This window comes from Halichoerus grypus, chromosome 2, assembly GCF_964656455.1.
Source record: "Halichoerus grypus chromosome 2, mHalGry1.hap1.1, whole genome shotgun sequence".
Classification (NCBI taxonomy): Eukaryota; Metazoa; Chordata; class Mammalia; order Carnivora; family Phocidae; genus Halichoerus; species Halichoerus grypus.
In genome coordinates, this window is record NC_135713.1 from 11,402,444 (window position 1) to 11,428,695 (window position 26,252).

The following is a 26,252-nucleotide window of genomic DNA, read 5'->3' on the forward strand; positions in this document are numbered from 1 at the left end:
CTTACTTTATGCAAGTGAAGAAGATTCCTTGTGGAGTCTCTTAGCTCTCATCTGATTGATGGGAAATGTAGAGCACCAAGTACCAGAAATAAGAATAGGCAAGTCTCTGTGAGGTGTGGTGGAACACACAGGAATCCAGATCTTGCCAATCTTACAAATCTCACGTGGAGTTTGATTAAAAGTAAATATTCAAGGGGTGCCTGGGTGGCTCAGTTGGTTAAGCGTTTGCCTTTGGCTCAGGTCATGATCTCTGGGTCCTGTTATCCAGCCCTGTGTTGGGCTCCCTGCTCATTGGGGAGCCTGCTTCTCCCTCTCGCTCTGCCTCTCCCCCTGCGTGCTCGCTTGCTCACTCTCAAATAAAATCTTTTTTAAAAAAAGTAAAATTCAAGTACCAGACCATTATTCCAGATTTTTAACAGTTAAGAATTTTCATTTGTCCTAACTGGTTTAGTTATTAGAGCATATTAGTTCATATAGTTATGGAACATTAGTCTTTGTAAAATGTAATTTGCACTATCCATGAAGTCCTCGAGCACTGTATTCCAAGAAAAACAAAGAGCAGAACCTGAAAAAAATGAGCCAGTTTGATTTCTTCAAAAATTGCAGAAGTCCTGCTTTTTGATAATAAAGGTTGATCTTTTTTGCAGCTATTGTCCCTTTGTGGGCCAGGGTTTGACTGCCTGAAAGCTAGAAAAATATTTTTAGATAAAACGTGTAACTTCAATAAATTAATTCACCTGTTCTATGGTTAAGAAATCTAGAACTACCTCACATACCATAAACGTAGGCTATTTGTTTCAGTACTTAAACTATATAGTAATATTTGGGCTGCTGTATACTTTTCAGTGTCTTTCATTATTTCTCTTCTGGTTATTGTGTACCATTTAAAAATCTTTATTTCTATGCAGTAGAATGGTTGCCTTCATAAATTTGTAGGATATTTTTTCCTTACAAAATACTACTCTACTAATGAAGACAGACATTTTGCTGGAAGTCACTGAAATAGAAATGATATCCTTTATGTGCTTGAATAGCTTCTTTTCAGTCGACATATCTATAAAAGCTGCACTGAGGGGACACCTGGGTGGCTCAGTCGGTTAAGTGTCTGCCTTTGGCTCAGGTTGTGATCTCGGGGTCTTAGGATCGAGCTCCACATTGAGTACCACCTTGGGCTCCCTGCTCAGAGGGGATCCTGCTTCTCCCTCTCCCTCTCCCCCCCACCCCACAACCGCTCGTGTTCTGTCTCACGTGCGCACACTCTCTCTCTCTCAAATAAATAAAATCTTTAAACAAAAATGAAAAAAAAAAGCTGCAAGGAAATAGAGTTGTTTCCAAAAGGTCTGTTGGAGAAATGCTACAGTGAGCATGTGCTAGAGTCGCGTGCTGTCTGTGTGTGGTCTCAGTGGGCGTAAGGGATGTTCTCTTGCCTGGAATCTGTCCGCCACTGAGAGCAGCAGCCGTGACACTGATGCGGACCCTTCAGTCCCTGCTTAGGAATTCCCAGAAGGCGGGGTTCTGCTTGATAAGTTGTCTTATGTTGAGGTATTTGTGTGTTCACATTCTCTGTATGAACTCAGCCATTTCCCACCACCTGCCTGTCATGAGCCAGTGTGTTCTTCTAAACCCAATAATGATATCTGCTCCGGAGCTCTGCTGAATATTACAGAGACCCCCAAGGGAAGACAGGTTCATTGGAATATTCTTGCTCAGATTATTTTATTCATAGTAGTAGAATATTAATGGTATTACACGAATGCCTGTGGATACCTGGTGAGGCCTGAGAATTTTGTATTTCTAGTGTATGATGTAAAACAATGGCTTAAGATAAGAGGTTTGCTTTCTGCCAGGGTAGAAGTCCCAAGGCTGGCATTCCAGGGCTGGTGCAGTAGCTCTGTTAGCAAGAGATCTCTCGATCCTTTTGTCTTTTGCCTCTTTAGGAGGTAGGCTGCTATCCTGCTGCTATCCTTAAGGCTGCCTCAAGGTTATTATTAGCTGCTAAAGCTCTAGCCATCTCCACCAAGTTCTTGGCAGCAGGGAGGGGAAAGAGGCAAGTGGGGGATGAGCATACACCACCTCCTAAACATGTTTCCTGGAAGCCCCCTCAATATTTTTTACTTCTGTATATTGGCTACTCTTGTTTGTAAGTGAGGTTTGGAAATGCAGTTTTATGCTGGGGAATTGCCATCCCTGACTGTCGGGGTTTGGCTGTCAAGGAGGGGCCAGTGGACTTTGAGGAGGTAACTCTCCATTTCTCCCATACCTCTGGTCTGTATCCTTCTCACACATATTCACCAAATCATATGCTCTGTATGTTTCTTGACTTACATTTGTTATGAGGAGTAAAACTTAGATGAAATATTTATATGAATTCTTAGTAGGCTCTATAGAACATAAAATGGGTGACTTGGGGCACTGATTTTCAGTCCTAAGAGAAGCTACACCCCCAGTGATTAACAAAACATTTTCTGATGCCTGCTAGAATAAATTGTATGAATAATCTATCTTCACATAAAATTTATGTGTGTATATATATGTAAATCACATGCCACAATATAGAGACAAAGGTGATTTATAATAAAATGTGTTCCTGTAAATGCCTAAGGACATGCACAATAGAAGAAAAAATTAGATATTCAGATTCTCATCTGCGTTGGCCATAGATAAAAAAACTGTTGCGAATATAGCAAATGCAGATCAGACATGTGTTACGTTGGTGACTCCAATATAGAGAATGGCATTATCGTGCTGCTACTCTGAAATGGTAAGCAGCTCTTATAAAGTTCCGAAGAAAACCAGGCACTGCTTTGCTTTGATTAACATGGTAACTGCATTGCTGAAAAAATCAGTGTATGTTAGAGTAGGCAAAAAAAAAAGGAAGAACCTTCATGTGTATATGTTAAATAGAGCCTAGCTTAGATAATTCAGCAGGACAGGTCTTCATTTCGAGGTAATATCCTGCTTCTCTGGGTCCTTCCCAGTGAGTCCCTTCCCAAATCCGTCATGGTGCCTCCCTCTCCAAAGTCATTGTATCACAATTGCCCACATGAGTTTCAGTGACTTCTGGGGCAACTCTCTGCTTTAGAAGACTTACATTTTCACTATTTTTGTTGTTACACATGCTTGATACTAAGTGGTTTAGTTGGTTCTTTTTCACCTGTTTTCTTTAGTTATGTCACCTTGGCTGTTTCTGCTGAAGTTTTGCTATCTTGACGAGTTCGATCAGTCTTAATCTATGAAGGCTGACAACCAGCCTTCATGAGGAACAGTCAGCACTGCCCACAGAGGTCTCAAAATCAGGTCTTAGGAATCAAACACGTTCCATTCCAGCACGACTGAGAGTTGTAGGACCCTGGAAGGAAATTCCACAGGCTTCTGGTTGCTGGGGACTTCCCGTGGTGGTCTCTCCCGCTCACCTCCTCCTCCTCCTGCGGGTTCGCCTCTCAACCCTGCTTGTGTCTGTTCACAAGGCTCCCATTTGCTCCTCCTTTCCGTAGAAACCCAGTGAGGTTTTCAGACTCAAGTATCTGAGCACAGGGATCGTGGTGGTGGGGGCTGACTCGAGAAGCCCCCTGAATCACAGCCTCACTACATTTATAGGCCACGTGTCTTCTTGATTGTCCGATGTTGTATTTTTTTCTGCCACATCTGGCATAGTCCTTTATAAATCTTAAGAATCACTTAAATGTAAAAAATACATAGTGCTTTTCTTTCCATATTCCACTTTTACCTTTGCTTATTTCTTTGGCTAGTCTGAATGCTTTCATTTCATTGTAATTTGGTAGTTAGCTGCCATAGTATAGAAATAATATTGAAATCTCTTTTTAAAAATGATGGCACTTTAATTAAAATTTCTTTGAGTTCATGAATCAAGTAAAATGGCACTTGAAAATTTTTATTCTGTGAGGTAAAATTGCTATCCAACTACATCAGAAAGTTTAAGTACATAATTCTTTGCCAAGGGCTAGATAGTATTTTTTTAACTGAGGTTTTGAGATTCACTGTTAAAATTTTGCTCCACTGTGATTGTTTAATTCTAACAATACCTCAAGAGAAAATTATTACATTTAATTTTAATTTGTAGGTAACTCAACAATGCAATTATATCAACTGACATATGCCATTTAAGGCAAAATACTATGTTTATTCATTAAGAATGGCATTTAGTGTCATGTATGAAAATGAACATTCCTTTAGCTCGGTGATTTACCACCTTTGGTCCTGTGGCATCACTGGAGAACTGAGGGATTTGTTTTAAATTTTATTTTGTTCTTTATAAAATATCCTTTGAGTAAAACTGCAGTTCATATTTGTATGTGAGTGTGAGTGCATCTGTGAGTGTGAGTGCGTGCGTGTGTGTGCATGCACGCACACGCTCCGAGCCCGGTACTGGGCTCCCGGCGGGGGTAGAGCTGCGACCCTTGGCTAATCGGCCCTCTGTTCTGTCGGAAGGTGAGCCAGGACGGGAAGTCGCTCCTTGACAAGCTCCAGCGGCCTTTGACTCCCGGCAGCTCCGATTCCCTGACGGCCTCCGCCAACTACTCCAAGGCCGTGCACCACGTCCTTGATGTCATCCACGAGGTGCTGCACCACCAGCGGCAGCTGGAAAACATCTGGCAGCACCGCAAGGTCCGGCTCCACCAGCGGCTGCAGCTCTGTGTGTTCCAGCAAGACGTGCAGCAGGTCAGTCTCGGGCCCGCTTTGCTGCCTGCGGATGGAGTCGGGAGCGCGCACGCACGCTCGCGCGCACACGCAGCTGCTGCGCTTTCCACGAGCGGCCGTGGGTCTGAGCGTGCACGCGCAGGCTCCTGCCGGCCGCTGGCTCGCCTCGGCAGGACGCGTGAGGCGGTGCGGGGCCTCCGCCGGAGACTCTGAGGCTGTTCTTGGAACAGGGCATCCCCACTGACATTTATCCAGCGGTGCTTCTACCCGGTTTTGTTTCGGTTCAGCATCTGTCCGTCCTCAGGTCGCTGAAGCAGTAAGCTAACCGCGCTTCATGAGACGGTGCGGTCTGTGGTACACAGTAGGTGCTTAGCAGGTACTAGTCTGGTCAACAGAAAGTGGAGTTTTATGACTTAATTTCTAAGCAGTTTTCATCTTGTTATTGTTTATGCCCCTATTACGGGGTAGAGAAGATTGGCCTGCTGCCAGGGTTTTGAGGATTAAAGCTATGGTAGCATATAAAACATGATACAGCTTCAGTGATAAACAAGGTAACAGTTGTGTCCTTGCCCTAAAATAGAGGGACACACGGGTGTGGACGAGGTGTGAACGCTGGGGCTGAGGAGATCCTGGGGTGCGTGTGCAGGGAAGCCGTCCCGGTGATGGGTCTGGAACAGCACCTCTCTCTTCCCTGAGTGCCCAGGAGCCCAGAGCGCTGCTCAGACATGTGTGGGTTCAGATTTCACTCTCCCCACGTGTCACCCGAAGGCCAGTGGGCTTTCCTGCTCAGGGCGCTGAGACTGTGGAGAGTCGTGCTGTGTTCCGATGAACACAGAGATTCTCTATGTTTTATTGACCATCATTCTTCGCGTAATGTGAGTCTGGTGAGTTCAGAATACTTTAAATTGCTCTATAATTTTTAATTTTCACATACAATGCTTTGATTCTACTTATGGGTATTGAGTCCTCTGAAGATTGCATATACCAAGTACCTCAGAAACGATCATTTTGATGTTATTCATGCCTCTTTCCAATGCTATTTTAATCAAAGAGGATAATTGCCAGGCAAAGAATGTAGAGCAGGGAGTGAACGGGGGGGGGGGGGGGGAAGTCAATGTCAGGGAGTTATTTGTGGGAAAAGAGGTGCTGTGGTTGAAAGCATGAATATCAGCTTCCCCTGATTGTCTAAAAACTTCCACAAACCACGAAATATTAATAGTTTCAGTGCAGTTATTAAAGGATTTTCCCACTCACCTCCCGTCCCTTGGATCAAGTGTTCATTACACACCCATGGACCAGCACGCCCTCTGGACTTGTGTCTGAAGCAGCAGCAGGGGCTCCCCTTCCCCGTCGCCCCAACTCTGAGGGCTCCATGGGGCACCAGGCACATGAGAATAAGCCGCTGGGCAGTTTATGGCAGGGGGGGCACCTTTGGGAATAGGCTGAGGAGTCTAGCCATCTAATTTGGCACCAAGTACTTAATGCCCTTGAATTTGAAAACAGCAAACATTACATTTTATATGTAGAAAGGTAATTATGATAATTATGAGACCAGTTCTTTAAGCTAGATTTTTTTTTCTTCTCAAACATCAGTAGGTTGGGTTGGATGTTAGCAGGAGAAAGCGTTTTGCAATACACATAATGCATATATGGTCCTATTAGCATTCCATAGAAAATAGATAATTGCTTTTTAAGGGAAACGTTCTTTTGATTAAATGATCTGGAATGGTCTGGACTTGTTATGCAAACAGGAAATTGCTGTGTAGGCTTGACTTGTGGAGCAAGAACTGAAGTTGATAAGATTATGCAAAGCAAGTGCTTTACCTCGAAGGAATCCATAGGATGTCAGAACCAAAAACGTGTTTCTGAAACTCAAGCAATTATAACACGTGGAAATTTTTGCTATATTGAGCATAGACTAGGAGAGGTAAGCTGAGAATAAATGGAAAAAAATAGTAGTCCTTTAGAAAGACATTGTCAGCAGAAGGTAAATTTGTAAAGATGAACACAAAATCCACAAAAAATATAAGTCAACTAGATACCACAAGTGGTTTTTGCTTAGTTGTTTTGAGTGATGAAAAAGCATCCGTAAATACTGCTGAGAAAAAAGAAAAGCAACCAACTGCACAATAGGTATGGAATGATGACATTTTTTTATGGAAACAACCCACCCAAAGAGTACATGCTTGTCTATGGAAAAATCTTGGAAAGAATAGAAGACAGAGTGTCAGCAGCACGTTTTCCAGGAAGAATGGCATGATCTTTGAAACATGGATAATTTTGGTTTAGTGTTTAATTTTTTTTTCCACAAGCAAAGGGGGTGCTGTGATTTCTGTATGGAAGACGCTGAGGTGGACGGGCGGGTGAGGCCGCAGCTGCGGGGGGCCACTTGCTGCTGCAGGAGTGGGCTGGCACAACTGACTCGGGCCCCGCTCCCTGCTGACAAGCAGAAACCTTCGTCCTTGTTCACTGAAAAATAAAATTAATACTCTGCCGCATTTTTTTTTTTTAAGATTTTATTTATTTGACAGAGAGAGACACAGTGAGAGCAGGAACACAAGCAGGGGGAGTGGGAGAGGGAGAAGCGGCTTCCCGCTGAGCAGGGAGCCCGCTGCAGGGCTCGATCCCAGGACCCTGGGATCAAGACCTGAGCCGAAGGCAGACGCTTAACGACTGAGCCACCCAGGCGCCCTCTGCCACATTTCTTGATGATGGAGTAATAGATGTATTCCCATTGCCTTGTGTTGACTGTTAGAGCAGCCGTGCGTGGATGTTTGGTCATATTACCGCTGAGCAGTGGTCTTCAGTTGAGGGTAGGCTGAAGTTTGCTCTAACCACATCAGTTTGGCTGTACTTGTTCGAGAGGGGTGGTATGTGTGCAAGTAGGCATGGTGGTATGCTCGCAGACGCATTTTCCTGCTCGCCGGTTCAGTCTGCCTCTCACACTGGTGCCATTTAGTTACTCCAACACGTTGGGCGAGGTGAAGGGCCCCAGAATTCCCTTTCCTGAAGCAGGCTGCCCTCCCCAAAGAAGCCTGTAAGGCAGGAAGATCTCCCAAGAAAGCTTCTTGCCCCCACCCCCACCCCGGTCGCCCTTCATGTGTATGAGTGTCACCCCTGCTGAGTTATTTCTTGGAAGAACTCCTTCCAGTTGATGTGGGGCCATTAACTAATATTCTGAGAAAACAGTAAAACAAATCCAGTGTCCTCTAGATTCTTCTCATCCACATTTCATTCCTTTTTTTTTCCCCAGAGTCTCTTACTCACATGTGTGACACTGAGAGATACAGAGGTGACTGTGTTGCATATGTCAAAGCTCCTTTTCTCAAGGAATTATAATCTAGTAAAAGATCATTTGATAGTCTAATAAATTATATCATAACATGCTCAGATTTAGTGTTTAATGTCTTTGGTTATTGTCAGGTGTAATTGCGCTAAGGCGTGAATATGAGTCATGCCTCTGAAGGGGTTAGCTGGAGCGAGGAAGTACAACGAGCTGCCCTCCTCCATGGTATCTGCCGACCTTGTACATGCATTTTAAGGGTGAATATCTATGCCTTAATGATGTGTGCAAACGTGGGGGTTCCAGAAAGCTTTGTCCGTGTCCGTCTCAAATGTCAAGGGTCTGGTATACAGGGAAAATGAAGAGACCTTCATTTTAGAGGCGCGAGTCTCAGTTACCCGGGTGCCATGAACATCTTCACAGGAGAGGTGGGGTTTGAGCTGCTCTTTGAAGGATGGGTAGAAAGTCAGCAGGTTGAGGATTGGGCAACAGGAACTGCAGTGAGATTCGAGACACAGAAGGGCAGGGCCTGTCCAAAGAGCTGCAGGCAGCACGGCGTAGGCGGGATGGAGAGGTGTGGAGGTGTGAGATGGGCTAGGTGCTGGAAAGGTGACCTCATGATGAAAGCTTGCAACTTGTTTCTGTGAGCATGGGGATGCCATTGAAGGGACACAGTGGAACTTGCCTGAATGCTGCAAATGGGTGCCAGGGCCTGGGGTGGCTTGTGAGTGGCCGCGAGGCTTATGTGAGGAACACGTAGATGGCATTCTGCTCATCTTGGTGCTTCAGGTGCTTACTACCGTGTATGTTTCTCTCCTCTCTTACTCTCACAGCCAACCTGTTGAGCTAATGCTTTCCCCCTGCACTATGCTGAGTTCACACCAGGCAGGGCCTGTGCCGTGTGCATTTTGACTCGATGCTCTGGGCAGTGGGGGGTGGAGGACAGGATCCTGCATGTGTTAGAAAGCTTGCCCTGGTTGCAGTGTGGTGAGGGAGTTGGAGGGAGCAAGACTCCCAGTTGAGACAGGCTAAGTCCTATTGTGGACGTCCGTGCATGTCGTGGAGGAGTCTTGGAGAACAGCAGTGTGAGGTCCGTGGGGCAGTGGTCTGTATTTTATTCACTGCTGTTTCCCAAGTGTCTGGGATTCAGTTCAGTATTTGTAAAATGAGTGAATGAATGGATAGATGAAGAAATTTAAGGAATTACCCAGTTTTGCTGATTAAAGATTCTTTTGGGTTAAAAGTTTCTTCATTTATTCTGGAAGAGGGGTAGGTTGGGCTTATATTGGAAACAAGTGATCTAACTAGGAGATCTGCTTGAAGGAATGGGAGTTTTGCTTGATGTTGGGGATTCAGGAGTGGCGGGGAAAGGAAGGGATAATTTCAGTGCATGGGAATTGTGCAAATGTGGCGAGGTCTCTAGTACAGATTTTAGCCACTTGAATGCAAAATGAGGGTCTTAAATGCAGCAGGGGGAGGGAAGTCAGGATATGCCATAAAGGCAAAGAAAGAGGTTTCAAGTGCCCAGAGAAGCTACTTTATAGGTTTGCCTTGGGTCCTAGGCTGCTCTCCTTATGCCAGTTAAAGCCGTCTCATTGTGATGCTTGACTTAGGAGTTCTTGTTTGGTATCACCTACAATGGACCTAACTTTTAAGTGAAGGTTTTGAACCTCATTGTCCTTTGCTCATTCATTTAAGTCAGGAGGGTGGGTTTTTCTCGTCCCACTCACCAGAATCATTATATAGCCCTAGCTACTTAACATTTTCTTCTATGTACATTCCCACGCTCACAGTTTTGATTGTGGCTGGTGATAAGAATGGTTAGAGGATTGCCATCTTTTCTGAGAGCTTCTCCATTGGAATTAGGGAGTACTGGAGGGTAAGTGTTTGGGTAGGGATCGGGAAGCTGCCGGGGGCCGATGGAGGCTGATGCTGATCTTCCTGGTGGGTCTAGAGCCAGCTTTAATTACTTTTTTTTGTGGTAGTGAACACAGGAGAGACTCGGCTGTGAGGGTTATCTTAGTAACCAAGCTTAGAAGGAGCTGAAAGCCGATAGTGGGAGTTCAAAGGGTGGGAAATGGATGAATTTCTTCCCCCAAAGCAGATAGAATACAGGACTGCAGGATACATGAGCTGGCACTGTGAGCTGGCAGGACAGGGAGCTGGAGCCCAGGGGACTGGGGTAAATCAGAAGTGAGTAGAGAGCAGAGGTCATCAAGCCCTTGAGGACTCCTGCGCTCAGGAGCAGGCAGAGCCCGGAAAACCCCAGACCTCTTGTGACTCCCTTTTATTGAGTGCCAGCCACATTGCCTGGGACCCCAAAGTGGAAAATGCCCAGGGATTATTAGCTGGACAGGGGATACTGCATGCATGTAGACATGTGCATGTGTGTGTATTAATGCAGTTCAATAACTAGACTTACGCTATACATAATAACTTCAGTGTACCAGATTAAGATCTGGACATAGGAAGATTTGGGGGGAGGTGGATGACTTTGGACTCTTTTATATTCATTTACAAACTAAGAATGAGAAAAATAAACAGATTAGCCAGTATTGATAGAATGATGTGTTTGGTTGGAGTTTGATGGGAATATCCAAGGTGAGACTATTTATATGAGTAATAACCTACCTACCACCTTCCTCCTTCCTTTCCTTCCTTAGCTTCTTTGTTTTCCTTAAGAAATTTCATGTACTTACATAATTAAAACTAGGGTAATAACCATGAGGACTGATGATTTAAATATTTTTAGAAGATAGATGGGTGGGTAGATGATGTTAAAGTTTAAAATTACGCCAACTCCTCTTTTTTTTTTAAGTTTTTAATTTTAATTCCAGTATAGTTAACATACAGTGTAATGTTAGTTTCAGGTGTACAATATAGTGATTCAGCATTCTATACATTACTCAGTGCTCATCATGGTGAGTGTACTCTTTAATCCCCATCACCTATTTCACCTATCCCCCCACCACCTCCCCTCTGGTAACCATCTCTTTGTTCTCTGTAGTTTAGAGTCTCTTGCTTTGTCTCTCTCTTTTTTTTTTTTCCCTTTGCTCATTTGTTTCTTAAATTCCACATGAGTAAAACATATGGTATTTGTCTTTCTCTGACTTACTTCCCTTAACATTATACTTTCTAGCTCCATCCATGTCATTGCAAATGGCAAGATTTCATTCCTTTTTATGGCTGGATAATATTCCATTATATATATACACACACATTATACCTCTTCAGTAAAATATCAGTGGACAGTTGGGCTGCTTCCATAATTTGACTTTGGAAATAATGCTGCTATAAATATCAGGGTGTTTATATCCCTTTGAATTAGCATTCTTATATTCTTTGGGTAAATACCCAAGTAGTGTGATTACTGGATGGTAGGGTAGTTCTATTTTTAACTTTTTGAGGAAATTCTGTACTGTTTTCGATAGTAGCTGTACCAGTTTGCATTCCCACCAACAGTGCAGAGGGTTCTCCTTTCTTTCCCTGCATCCTCGCTGACATCTGTTGTCTCTTGTGTGTTTGATTTTAGCCATTCTGACTGGTGTGAGGTGGTATCTCATTGTGGTTTTGATTTGTATTTCCCTGGTGATGAGTGATGTTGAGCATCTTTTCATGTGTCAGCCATCTGTTGGAGAACTGTCTGTTCATATCTTCTGCCCATTTTTCATTGGCTTACTTGTTTTTTGGGTGTTGAATTGTCTAAGTTCTTTATGTATTTTTGGATACTAATCCTTTATGAGATATGTCATTTGCAAATATCTTCTCCCATTCAGTAAGTTGCCTTTTTGTTTTGTTGATTGTTTCCTTCACAGTGCGGAAATTTTTTATTTTGATGAAGACCCAGTAGTTTATTTTTGTTTTTGTTTCCTTTGCCTCAGGAGATATATCTAGAAAAATGTTGCTGTGGCCAGTGTCAGAGGGTTCTTCTAGGATCTTTATGGTTTCAGGTCGCACATTTAGGTCTTTAATCCCCACCAAGCCCTTTGTGAGCCTTTCTTCATTGACTTCACCTATGTTCCCTTCTAGCCAAGACAGTGTACATGGAGCACATGTTCCTGACATTTCATATACTCTCAGATTAGGTAAGCAAAAGTAGCTCTTGAGGTGCTGGGGTGGATCAGTCGGTTAAGCATCTGACTCCTGATTTTAGCTCAGGTAATGATCTCAGGGTCGTGAGATCGAGCCTCGAGTTGGGCTCCTCATTCAGCAGAGAGTCTGCTTGAGATTCTCTCTCTCCCTCTTCCCTTCACCCCTGTGCTCAAGCTCTCCCTCTCCCTCCCCCCCCCAAAATAAGTAAATCTTTTTTTAAAAAAGTAGCTCTTGCAACACAGGGCATTGTGGTTCTGTATTACACGTTTGCTGTAATATTTGCTATACATTTGTGTAACTTGTTGAGGTTTTTTGTTTGTTTAAACAACCTATTTTTCTTTTTTCTTTTTTTTAAAGATTTTATTTATTTGAGAGAGAGAGAGAGAGCGAGCATGAGCAGGGAGGGGCAGCAGGAGAGGGAGAAGCAGACTCCCTGCTGAGCAGGGAGCCCGACGTGGGACTCGATCCTGGACCGTGGGATCATGACCTGAGCCAAAGGCAGACGCTTAACCAACTGAGCCACCCAGGCGCCCTGTTTAAATAGCCTATTTTTCCAAGTGAGCATTAGGCTTAGTATACTTCAGAATGTTCTAGAAACCATATTTTTTAAAAGACCTTTCCACATTAAGAATAATTCTATAGATTTTTAGGGCAAACTTAACTCTAATTTTGGAATACAATGAATGAAGAAACAGTTCTTGGGTCCAGTGGAGAGAAATAAAGAAATGGAGGACTATCATTATTGTCAGGCAACTGTACATGCTGGCCCTGAAAAACTCCCCCTTCTTTCCTCAGCCCCCAGTAGACCACAGCTGTGTGTTGACTTGTGTCTCTCATTTCACCGTGGAAGTTGTGCCGTGCAGATCATAGAATTTAGAGCCAGAGGCCCTTGTGATCCTGTCAAGCCGAGCTCCTTATTTTCCAGTTAATAAAACTGAGCCTTGAAAAAGTCCAGTGACTTGGCCGAAGCTCCAGGAAGCCCAGCGGTTTTCTAACTGCTTCACTGGTCTTGACTGAGGAGGATGGTTCGTTTCTGAGCTAATCAAAGAGCAAAATTAAATTGACAGGTTACTTAGGAAGGAGTATTGAAGTGGGGCTTTTCAGGCTGGGGAAGGGCTCTCTAGAAGCTACAGTTGCTCACTGCTGTGACGGGTTCATTTAGTCGCCTTGGGAGTGGATACGTGGGGTCAGAGAAGGCAGGGGAGAGAACCCCTCTGCACTGACTCATAGCTTCTAGTGGTCTTGAACCCAGCTCCTCACGGCTGCCCCGGGCTGTGTCCTTCTCCTGTTCTCCAGGCAGGTGGTCCACGAGCCTGGCCTCCATCAGAAAGAAAGGGAAGAACATGAACGAGGATGCTGGTTTCAGGTAAAATATGCTCTGAGCTTCTGGGAAGAGGTACCAGGCAGCCTGAGAGAGGGTGTGTATGTGGGATTCAATAATATAAACTCAGAGTATTCCTTCTTTTGTGATTTTAACTTTGTGGGCAGATTTCATTAGTAGCATAATATTGGATATCCTCACAGCAATGCTAAACACCAGTCTTTCATAAAAGCATTCTCTAAGCGAAGGCCTCCTTTTTGGTCTCCTGCTTTGTTGCCTAATCACTCATTTTTTGTTATAATCGTTAAAATATCTTGGATTTGATAATCAAGAAAGCTCTGATCTAAATGATTGTTTCAGGAGCACTTATTTAAAAATGGCCCGGGGGAAAAAAAATTTAAAAAATAGCCCTGGAAACATAGTATGTCTATTTCGAGATTGGCATCCCTGGTGATTTAAATGAAAACCAACAAGGGTCGAACAGGGAAGTAACTAAATGAAACTGGGTTAATTTTGGTTTTATAGGGAATGGGCAGGGAGGAAATTAGTATTTTGCCACTGGAAAAATCTGATTTTATGTTAAAAAAGAACACATTTAGGGTATTTTAGAATTAACTTGGTTTTTCACTTGATTCATGTGTTTGTGTTTTGTGAACTGAATAAATGTGACTTAGAAGGAATTCTCATTATTCTGACAGAAAACGCTTATTCACTGATTATGTCTCTTTAAAATGGTGGCTGGATTTCACAGATATTTGTATACTTTCCCTGAATACTCTTTGGATCCGGAGTTCCCAGTAAAACCAGACTGGCTTCATGTGTTCTTGGTTGTTTTATGTCCGAGGTCTTATCTAGTTTTTATAAACAGCCCTCCTAGAGCTGAAACTCTAATTTTAGAAATATTTTTACAGCATTCATGTAGTATCTACAAGCCATGATGTAATGTAATGACGGGTTAGAGCCTGAGTTTGGGGCTCTGAAGACCTTCATGTGAATCTCTTTCCTCGGTCTTCTTTCTTGGGCAAGTCGCTTCACTTCTCTGAGCCTCCATTTCTTGTTGAATAGGGACAGTAATCAAAGTCCACTCTCTCGTTTGTAGCCCTTGGGGATAGATATGTTTGGGGGTTGAGAGTTTTTCAAACTTCAGGAAGATAACAGAGTGCATACAGTGTGTGATAACAGGACACTCTCGTGGGGTCTGGGCCGCCCCCCATACTCTAAAGGAAAACATGGAGATTTCTGCAGCCAAATGGACAAGGACTCTAAACTACACTAAGGGAGTCAGATCTTGGTGCCAAAACTTGGGACCAAGTTTTGAAAAAACACTGAGAATTTCAGAGCTGTTGCAGCTTTTTTGTGGATAAGGGATTATGGACCTGCATGTGTTGCCCTCCCGAACATGGCGTGGAATAATCTCTCAGTAAATAATGCTGGCGGCAGTGATGTGATTCGTGGTGATAGTAGGAGGTGACTCCAGTCAGTATTTGAAATAAACACCTCTGCGTTTTAAAGGGAAAATGTCTTTACGTGGTCTTCATATTGTCTATTGTTGAGACACGGGTCTGTAAGAATTAGTTTCCTCTGATGGGGGTGTAGTATTTAGTCACAAATTCTTAAAGAAGCAGTCACCAGAAATAGTAGTCCAGGAAACAGTGAGCGTTAGGTAGTGGGGGCTTGTCACAGAAGATCACATAGGTTTACAAGATGGCCGGAACTCTGCCACGTGAGTTGGGGGAAAGGCGTCAGCAGCCAGTTCCCACAGCCTTTAACTGAGAGTTGGTAGTGTTTGCTGTCCATTATAACAGTCACTTCATCAGAGGTCGTTTGCCCAGGAGCCCCCAGCTGTTGGCAAACGAGAACAGCTCGTTCCTTCCACATCCTACCGTGGCACCTGTATGGCACTTGAGCTGACTCAAGAGGCGTATAGACCAGCGGTTTAAGAGAATGGACCCTTTGACCAGACTTTCTGGATCTTAGTCCCCAGACTGGCTCTTCCACAAAGACCCTTAGTTGAGGGTCTTTGGTCCTGTGTCTTCATCTGTGAAATGGGGATATGATATGCCTCCCCTACCCCAGCTCACTGTGAGGATTGATGGCTTGGTGCACACACAGCCCAGCTCAGTGCTTGCTGCAACAGCAATATAATTATTAGGTAAGAAATGAGCATAATCATACTTGCCATCATCATGATCTATCTTGTAATTACAAACAGGGAGTTAAGCTAAACAATATGTAAGGTTTCCTGACCATCTGACATTTTGACTTAGATGCTGAGACGGTATCTGTGTTGTATTGGTGGCTCACTTTAGAGTGACCTTGACCTTGGGGCTGTCACTGTGTCCATTAGAGGGCACTGATGTACAGACGAATGAGCTCCCACCACATCCTCTGCTCAGAGAGGGAGGTGGCCTAGGCCTCCCAGCTTTGCTCTCCTGCCCAGGAACCAGGTAGCCTGTGGGAAGGGATCACTTTTGTCCTTTCCCTTCAGTCTAGCAGCAGAGCCTCAAATCCTGTGCCAGCCTTATTTCTGGGGCTGGGGCCACAAGACAAATGACGGCTCCTGGCGACAGCTGAGGTCAGGGAGGCGGCTGGCTGGATTGGGTTGATGAAGCCCCTGATTCGCAAATATTTTTATGTTTTAAATGGAAAAGATTCCACAAGCATGTCTTTGAAATGTTCTTTGGGCAGCTATATTGATTCCTTGGCAATCTGGGAAATGTTCTCAGACTTGTAGAAGAAGCAAAAGCCTTGTGGGGAATTTGGTTTTGAGTGTGAGATGGATTTCATAATTGTCTGCCACTTTCTTTTTTTAAAAGTGCTTGGAGTTTGTACACCTTCTTTGAATTACTTTCATGTTTGTTGGAAATACAGTTTCACCTGGTATTTACAATTCTGTCTAAAGGAACCGCTAATAAAAGAAAAATTGTAACTCTGAGCAGTTGGTTCATAATAGCTTTAATTTCCAACTTACACTTCCTGAAAGACTTTTCTTAGGCTTCAAAACCAAATTTTTATTTTTTAATTTATTTTAAAGATTTTATTTATTTATTTGACAGAGAGAGACACAAGAGAGAGAACACAAGCAGGGGGAGTGGGAGAGGGAGAAGCAGGCTTCCTGCCGGGCAGGGAGCCCAATGCGGGGCTCGATCCCAGGACCCTGGGATCATGACCTGAGCCCAAGGCACACACTTAACGACTGAGCCACCCAGGAGCCCCAAAACCAAATTTTTATTATTTTAAAAATACTGTAGTTTGTTTCCTCAGCCCTTTCTACCAAATAATGTTTACATTTTACTTTTTCAAATTGTGTCCTTGTTTCAAGTCTGTATTGAGTTGCTGGTGATTATCAGATTTGCTGCTTACCAGTGGCTCAGTTTTTCTTTTAACAGTAAAGTTGAGGAATATACAGAATATACTATAGTTAAAAAGAAAGATCTCTTAGTCGTTCATACAGATCTGATAGGCAGGGAGACTTAGGTATCTTTAAGTTCTTTTCAGGCTTAAAATATTTGATCCTTGTCTCCTGTGTGGTATTGGCCTCATGCCCAGAGGCACTTTCCATTTAACTGTATCCATCCTTGAGGTTGAGACGTCTTGAAGTTGTCAATGGACATTTTGTAGGAGTGGAACAGGATCTCTGTTTTATAATATGAATTAAGAGACTCATGTAAACAACTCAGCAGCTTTTTATCTGCCTTGAAGTCAGGCGTGAATGTAGCTCTGCTTACTAATGGTAATACTAAAGTGCAGTCTCTCTCTCTCTCTCTCTTTCTCTGTCTCTTATCTCAAGAAAGGAAAATAATGTACACTAATTAAAAAGCAGTGGATGGGGTGCCTGGCCAGCTCAGTCGGAGGAGTGTGTGACTCTTGATCTTGGGGTCATGAGTTTGAGCCCCGTGTTGGGTGTAGAGATTACTTAAAAAAAAAAAAAATTAAACTGAAAAGCAACGGATAATTGTAGCTTGTGCCACCAAAGAGCTTACAATTAGATGGAAGCCTGCCATGGGCTACGGTGTAGGGGTGGGGAGGCTACACATACTGTGTATCCGCCGAGCTGGTGTTAATGTGCTCAGCAGAGCCCTCACAACTCCCCGTTACAGTCACGAGCACCAAGGAAGCTACAGTCCAGCAAGGATGAAGAACTCGCCCAAGAAGACATAGCTAGGCCCTGGGTATGCAGCGGGGGCTAGAAATGGAGGGTGGAAACGAGAGAGCTTTCAGGAGGACTGGGAGTGAGGTGACACAATACATGTAGATCCCCTCAGAAGTACTCTGATAGCGTGACCCCAGTGACTAGCAGATTGGCGGTGTTGACAGAAGAGGTTCAGAAATGAGCTATAACAATAAGGTAGATGTGGCTTTAGCTGAGTCTCTGCTGCAAGGCTTGGCCTCTGTGCCCCGCCCCGCCCCCCCCGCGCCCAATGCACCAACACTTCTGCTAATTCTGCAGGGTCTTTAAGAAAGACCATCAGTGATTTATTCAGGTTTGCAATCTGTTTTATTTACATGTACTACTAACTTTGCTAAACCCTATGCAGAAAGGGCCTTCGGTCAGACCCTTGGCTTCTGAAGGTCGCTGGTTTGGAGCGATAGATAACAAGGCCAGTTGTCCCTGGACGACTGGCCCTTACCAACTGCCTTTTTTTTTTTTTCCTTCTTTTTAAGAGTTCTGTCAGCACAGCTGATCTCTCTCTAGCGCAGGTAACAAAGGGCAAGGGATCCTTTTCATAGCACTGAATCCCAAGTTAAGACCCCTTTTATTTTGCCATTAGTGGGGAGCCATGACTGGTCTGCTTCCAGGTTGTCCCCTCAGCTACTGTCCTGGCTGTGCCTCCCCAACTGGTTCTTCAGTCTGAGAGAGTTTTGATCCATATACATCATTACTGTAGTTACTAAATTCGAAGTATGAGAGGTGGCCTTCAGCAGTCTGTTAACAAATGTATTCGAATATTTAAATACCTTGTACCCAAAGTTTTAGTTTTTAGCGGAAGATGTCACTGACTTATTTTTTGCTAGTTCTCTTTTCCCCATCAGAAAGAGGCCAAGTGTACATTTGAGGGTAGCGTAAATATTTTTGTTAGTTTTTTGTGGTTTCTCAAGTAAGAGAGCCAGTGAACTCCTCAGTACTGACTCTGAACCTAGAAACGTCGGTCACACTGCTTGACTTTTACTCCCTTTCTGTATGTGGTGGATGTCAACTTGCAAGAACTTTTAAGTAATTAAATTCATGGAATGTTTAGCTTTCACAACAGCTTAGTAGTTTACAGAATAAATTATCCTCAAAGACCAGAACGGAGGCATTTAAGTGTTTTGTTTTCTTAGGTTTTATTTTTATGTTTTCCATGTTCTAAAGAAGAGGCAGAAAAACATTAACTCTGTGGTTAAAGTTGAATTGCCAGAGTTGGGAAGCTTTGAGCCTTATAAAAATGTTAAGTTAAACTGGTTGCCTGTGGCTTGATAACCAGTATCTTATCCAAAACCCATTCAGTTTTGGATGCTCCGTTGCGCATAAAATGAGATGAGACTTAATCATTACTGCACGTAATATTTATACAGAGACAAACTTATGCTCTTACAGTTAAGAGCTGCTGAAAATCACGTTGGGAAAGCTGGTCAGGCATGGTAGATTAGTGTCCAGTTGCTTCCAGTTTTTTTCCTTCCTTTGCTTCTCGTTTGTTATAGTTTTGACAACAGAATGTATCAGCGGGTAGCCCTAGCCATCGAACAAGGCAGAACATTGTTTTTATGGCATATATGCCTGTATTTTATTGTAGGTGCTGGACTGGATTGAGAACCATGGAGAAGCATTTCTGAGCAAACATACGGGTGTGGGGAAATCTCTTCATCGGGCCAGAGCTTTGCAGAAACGTCATGAAGATTTCGAAGAAGTAGCACAGGTAAAACCATGGCTTTCACTATTTTCTCCCATAAATACCTATGTGGTTGGTTTTGAATTCGTTTTAACCACATCTGAGATGACTGATCTTGGCTAGATATGTTTAAAGGTGATTCACAGGAGGTAATGCTCCGATTTGAGAGTGAGGCTGTCCTTGCCTGCTCAGATATCGTCTGTTGGCTGGGTCATAAAATAAGGTGTTCTTGACACAGAAAAATGCTCTGAATGTTTTTGCCATATTTATTGTACCAATGCCTATTGACTCATTTGTGAGATTTCAACTGATAAACAGTAATGGTTCTCGCATTTCTGTAATGATGGGCCAGCATTTCTTGTCCTTTTCCAGTTCTCTTAAATGTGTGTGCTTAGAAACAGGATGTAGGGTGTGTAGTATGTTTAGGGCATGGGATTTGTGGAGTTGGAGCATGGGCTATAATGCTCACTAGCTGCGTCGTTTGGAAAAGTCTCTTCACATTTCTCAGATTGACGTTCTTATCTGGAAAGTAGGCACAGTGAAGGCTTCTGGAAGAGAGGAAGTCAGGGGTGTGTGTGGCAGCAGCATGGAAAGTACCCAGGCCAGGACCTTCTACTTATTATTTGGTAAATGTGCTTTTTGTTTTGTGTTTTGAAAGAAAGTGGAGTGAAGAAGGGAGAAATTACAATAACATGGCCTTGTGTGTGTGTCCATTCCATGTTATATGGAAGTTATAAGGAGGTGTAGGGGGAAAGTTACTTTAAACAGAAGTTGTCTAGTAGGATGCATCCAAACTGAAAGACATTATTGTAAAACCGAGGAACATCAGAGACGAGGTCTTAAAAACAAGGACAGAAATGACAAAACAACCCCTGTGAGAAGGGTTATTAGAAAGACAGCCGACTTCTTGGGGAGCCGGGTGGCACCGTTGGTTGAGCGCCCGACTCGTGCTTTTGGCTCAGGTTGTGATCCTCGGGGTCGTGAGATCGAGCCCCGCGTTGGGCTCTGTGCTCAGTGGGGAGTCTGCTTGGGAGTTTCCCTCTTCCTCTGCCCCTACCCTCTACTCATTCTTGCTCTCTCTCTAAAAAAAATAAATCTTAAAAAAAGAAAGAAGGAAGAAAGAAAGAAAGGAGGGAAGGAAGGAAGCAAGAAAGCAAGCCCACTTCTCACCAGGAACCACAGATTCTGGAAGTTGGTAGAATAGTCTTAAGGGAAATTAACTCTGAACCTGGAATTCCAGATCCAGCTGAACTATCGTTCAATGATGAGGATAAAATGTAGATCAAGACTGAGAGAGTTTACTACTCAGATACTTACCAGAAGAACTAAAGCATATAGTTTAATTTTTTTAAAGATTTGTTTATTTCAGAGAGAAGGAAAGATTGCTCGTGCATCAGAGTGGTGGGGGAGGGGCAGAGGGAGAAGGAAAAGAATCTTAAGCAGGCTCCATGATCACGCCGACATGGGGCTTGATCTCACGATCCTGAGATCATGACCTGAGCTGAAACCAAGAGTAGGACGCTTAACTGACTGAGCCACCCACGTGCCCCAAGGCATATAGTTGAGTAAGAATAATGGAAGCACCCACTATAATGGGAACGCTGCAAAAACAGGGGCTTTGTTTTGTTCTCTTCTCTATCTCTAACGCCTAGAGCAATGCCTGGCACATTTAAGTGATCAGCAGATATTTATCAAATGAGTTAGTTAATAAAAAGGAAAGTATGAGAAGAAAGGACTGGGATCAAGAATGAGCATAGAAATTGGGAAATATATTTGTAAATCCAAAGATTGACCATTTAAACGGTAGATTTGGAGCAGTTAAAAACAGGGTGGCACTGAAGTACCAGAGCACTTTAACTTGGAAGAGGAAGTGGGTTCTGAGGCCGGCAGGAGCTCCTGCTCAGCTGACTGACACTTGTAAACTCACAGGCACATTAGCATTTTGGAGTGACCACTTAGAGTCTAGGGATAGGAAGTGTCACGTCCTAGTAAGCGTAGCAGGAAAAGAAACAGAAAACTGGGTAAATAAAAATTCATGGAAATGGTCTGGTAGAAGCAAAAGAGACAAAGAAAACAAAAATCATGATAGAAATCACAGAATAAGATGCAGTAATTTGTTCATAAGTATCAGTAATTACAATAAATGCAGAATAGATTTTACTTGTAAAGAGACAAAAGGATTCTCTGATTCTCTTAAAAAATCATGGTATTATTTTCAGAGGACACCCCTAAAACATAAATACCCAGGAAGTTTGAAAGTATATAGTCTATTAGAGAAAGATCCACCAGGCAAATATTAACCAAAATAAAACTGATTTACGAATATTAATATTAAGCAAATAGGTTGGAGGGTATAAAAACATGATTAGAAATAAAGAGCTTCTTCCCTTATAAAAAGGAAGAGTGTCAATAGATCCAACAGTGTGGTCTCATCTGTAAGGCAGGGTAGATAGAGGAGTAAACCGTGGCTGTGTGTCCGTAGGTTCTGCATGACAGAGGGTTCAGGTACACACTAGTTTGGGGAACTGAATTCGGGACAGACTTAATGGGATAACAGAACAGTCTGCACTTAAGTCTTGTTCAGTGAAAATGCCTTCTCTGCATGTCTTCACATACAAAGTAAAAATGACAATCCCTGTCTTTCTGCTTTCTCCATCTCGAGAAAGGAGCAGGAAAAGATGGTGGGTTCAGCAGCCTTGCCGCAAGCAGGATGCGTCTTTGGAGCATTTTTCTTGTCTGTTTTATGTGTGGTATCCCTACTTCATGCCTGTTGGAAAATATTTTGTCTTCCTCTTGTAGAAGAAATGTGGAAAATGTGCTCTTATCTCCCCTTCATTTTTTCCATGTGATAAGCTACTGCTATGGCCGATGTGGTTTGGGGCTGGATATGAAATTTGTGTCATATGAGCAAAGACTTCAGGCACTGAAGAAAGTGAGAGGCAGAACTGCAAACAACCAGGCTCTGGAGATGGAGGCTGCTCCCTCAAGTAGCATGGTCACCCATGGCCGTAGGCTGGGCTGCTCTCGCCTCTTCGCACACCTTCCTGAGCTCCCTCTAATAGGGAGGATGATGGTCTACCGAATGTCCTTGTGTGTCCAGCATTCCATCGACCCTTCTCCCTCCAGTTCCTGTGGTTCCTTCCATTCCAAATTAAGAAAATCTCTACTATGGCTAACGCCCTATCTTTCCATGGTAAACTCATCTCCTCTGGTCTGAGCCAACCATCAAAGCTGTCAACACAGGTTCCCAGGGGGCAGCAAGAGTGAGAAGACTCTTTGTGGGAAACATTTCTGCCCTCAGGTTTCTAGGGCAAGCCAAGGGTCAAAGTAGCACCCTGAGCTGTGGTCTGCTCTTCACCCCTGGTTCAGAGAGAGGCAGATGCTTGTTTGCGTCCACCTCTACCTACTCAGCTGAGTCCCAGTCCTTTCTTATCTGTGCTCTTTGTCCCTGGGATTCTAAGGGGTGCCCAACCTCTTCCCCGTACACTGTAAGTGCTTAAACCCCAAATCTGAGCTGTGCATCAAGAGCGGCCTTGAATACAAACCCTTAGTTCACTTTGCAGACATCCGCACCCGCTGTCCCTCCCTCTGGTTTTCAGATCCTGGCCATGTGCAGCAGGTTTGGTCCAGACAAACAGTGGCCTTGCCCTCGAGGCAAGAGTACATGTTGTGTTTGTAGTTTCCTTCACTGTAGTTTTCTGGCTCTTCCCGAGGGACACAGGCTCGGCGTTGCTGCAGCACAGGCCGAGGCCCGCGGCAGTGACCTTCAGCACCCTTTCCCCCGCCTGCCCCATCCTCGACTGCTGTCCGGCAGAACAAATCACAGAAGTGCTTATGGCAGAGATCTAAGTTGGTATTTTAGATTTATGTCCTTTTTTGAACAGGATGGCCTTTGGAAGCCCCTTAAACTTGGGAGCAGATACGGTATTGTTAGTGCTTAATAAGGAGCTGTATTTCATTTTCTGAAACATATTCACAAAAGTAAAACAAATTTTGGGGTTTAGGGAGAAGAAAATTCTTTTTTGCCGTTGTTTAAGGTTGGTGGTTTTTTAGTGTTGCATCTTGAAGGGTCCTTCGGAAAATCAATTCTAAATTGTCTTTAGCGATCTAGATTTAGCCATTTATTTAATACACTTATAGCCAGCTTCTCCAAAACAGTGAGTTGTGGCATATGGTGAAGTACCAGATACAAGAAGGAAGTGGTGAAAATCTTATGGTTGAATTCATTTAAAAGGCACTAAATATAGATTTATTATGTAGAACAGTTCTGGTCTTCTGGGAAGGAGGAACCTGAGAAGAAGTCAGGTTGAGTTGGTGGGAGCGAGCTGCACAGCCTGGCGTCACGTCTGCAGGCGTGAGACTTCCTGCAGGAGCCGCCCGCGTGGGGCTTTGTTTCAGGCGCCGCCGTGGCCACATCAGGAAGCACTTGGATACGTTTTGCATGCAGTTTTGCAGAGCCAAGAACCTCCTCTCTACTAATCTGACGATCATCCCTTCTTTATTTTGTACGGTGATTGTGAGTAGCTACTTCCTATTGCATGAATTCGGGCTGATGAATGTAGAGGGTGTGGCCTGGGCAACTATGTCGCATTTTCACACCGGAGCTTTACAGAAGAAATACGTGCTTTCCCCACGGAAGCTTTCTGCACGTGACTGTTGGAGAGGGAGATGCTCAGGCAGGCATTTTTCTCTTTTACCTTCTAAGTAGGTATTCAAGTTAATGTTCCTTTTTAGATTTAAAAAGCTATGATTACAATAGCCGGTAAAGTAAAGCCCACAAAACTCTGGTTCAAGGAAGAAGCGGGCTTCCAGAGCACAGATTTCTTGAATACGATTAGTAAATCTCTGCCATAGCATCTCCCCACGGGCGTGTATCCTGCGAGCGCTTACACTCTCCTGTCTGCCTGTCCCCTGAGATTCACATCACCTTCCAAAGATGGAACGTATTGTGACAGCCTTCTCCATGAAGCCGTTTCTGTCAACAACTTTTTATGTGTGCCATGTAATTATCTTGTCTTCCGGGATAAAGAAGTGTGGCATTTAGGAAAGCAGGAGACATTCCATTTGGGCAAGATTTGCAGAAGATAATCAGGCCTGTTCTCCAGTTCCCTGGTCGCTACTGAGCTCATTGTCCTCTTTTGTGCACAGCATGTCCTAAATTTTTGATTTGCTACAGTTAATAGATCCTTGCTTCTACACCACAGGCTACCATTTCACAATAAGTTCATTTTTTGATATAAGGTGTGGTATTTTGTCTTTTTAAATAAATTCGTAGTGGAGAATTTTGGCCCGATGTTTACTATCAAGGATTTCCTTCAGGTTGGCATGTGCTTACAAGATATCAAATTTCCCTTATCACAGACACTTACTAAATTTCCTAAGGCCTTCACTGCTTTTATGACCATGGGCAAGTTCTTCCATTTCCCCAAGCCTCAGTTTCCCTAGCTGTAAAATGATACCTAATTCCTTCCTTCGCCAGGTAGCTGTGACGAGACTAGCTGTGCCGATTCCCTGCCTAGAACCTTCCCCTGCCCCCCTCCCCCCAAAATTATTTCTCTGGTAAAATGCTAACATATACAGATAGCCGTCAGTAGTCACTATTTTGCTGTACCTAAATATGTGCCATACAGACTTTTTCACTTCTGCTCCTAGTGTTGTGAGTTTTACCACACTGTAGCGGATTTCAGCTCTGTATCACCTGTGTGTGTGCTGGGGAGAGGGGTGGCAGGCTTGTGTCCTGTGCTTTCCCTTCGTGGATGAAAAGATGATCCCTGGCAATTTATGGGCCTTTTAAATGATTCAGAACACTGGGTTTGTTTGTTTTTAAGATTTTATTTGAGATAGCACAAGCGGGGGGCAGAGGGAAAGGGGGAAGCAGGGTTCCCACTGAGCCGGGAGCCCGATGTGGGGCTGGATCCCAGGACCCTGAGATCATGACCTGAGCCAAAGGCAGACGCTTAACCGACTGAGCCAACCAGGCATCCCAGGACACTGGGTTTTGTTTTTTTGTTTTTTGTTTTTAAAGATTTTATTTATTTGACAGAGAGATAGCACAAGTAGGCAGAGTGGCAGGCAGAGGGAGAGGGAGAAGCAGGCTCTCTGCTGAGCAGGGAGCCGGACGTGGGGATTCGATCCCAACACCCCAGGATCATGACCTGAGCTGAAGGCAGCTGCTCAACCGACTGAGCCACCCAGGTGCCCCCAACACTGGGGTTTTTAATACAGATTATAGATGTACTGACCCATCATTCTTTCTTGTTACATTAGTATAAAATACCTTGAAAGCTTTCTATATGCAGACTTCGGTCTGTTGTTTTTTTTAAACAAAACAAAACGGAATAGAAGTAATCATTCCTTGAAATACTTATGTTCTCCTCCTCTCCTGTGTTTTCTAAGATCAAGAAAACCCTGGATTCTGTCTAAATGTAGCCTCTGGCCATCTTCTGTTGGTCCCAGACCAGAGCAGCTGAGGATCCGTAGAGAAAGGAAGGCCCGATCTGCCCTGCAGTGTTTCCTGAGTCCTAGCACTTTTGCAATTTGAATTTTCTTCTCCAGAAAAGAGGAAACCATTCCGCCCCCACCCGGGCCTGGCCCTTCTAGTATCTCCTTTAATCCTCCTCCCAGGGAATGTGGGCCCACCTCTCAGAGGAGGAACTGGGCCCACAGAGAGATGCCTTTGGGGACAGGATGGCAGGCCGAAGGCAGGAGAAGTCTGGTTTCTTCAGGCTCTAAAACAGCCTCCTGACAGCACCTCCCCTGAAGTAGAAATTTAAGTACTGAATTTCCCCTTGCAAGAGGAACCCTGGCCTGGCCATTTGTTGTTTGAACAATGCTAGCTCTCCTGACTGACTTGGACAAGTCACTTCCCCTTTGCGCTCTTGTGATACGGCTTTGCGGGGCCCAGGCCCAGGGACTCCAGAGTCACCATTTATCACCGGTATGCTCATTAGCACATGGAAATCTGTTGTCTTCTGTGGCAGTGGGACCCAGGGTGGGCTCTGTTCATAGGAAGGCCTTCAGTCTCAGA

General features: G+C 44.0%; 1 protein-coding gene across 13 annotated transcripts in view; it reads left to right on the forward strand.

The window, feature by feature from the left end:
- The window catches only part of TRIO (trio Rho guanine nucleotide exchange factor), a 340,046-nt gene that overhangs the window by 155,915 nt on the left and 157,879 nt on the right, over positions 1-26,252 (forward strand). For all 13 annotated transcript variants that reach the window (XR_013445488.1, XM_078066575.1, XM_078066577.1 and 10 more), the window contains exons 9-10: positions 4,450-4,680; positions 19,130-19,252. Coding sequence is in view for 12 of the 13 variants with exons in the window: in XM_078066575.1 (XP_077922701.1) it covers positions 4,450-4,680; positions 19,130-19,252 (354 nt within the window). In the remaining variant the exon portion in view is untranslated. The remainder of the gene's footprint in view (positions 1-4,449; positions 4,681-19,129; positions 19,253-26,252) is intronic.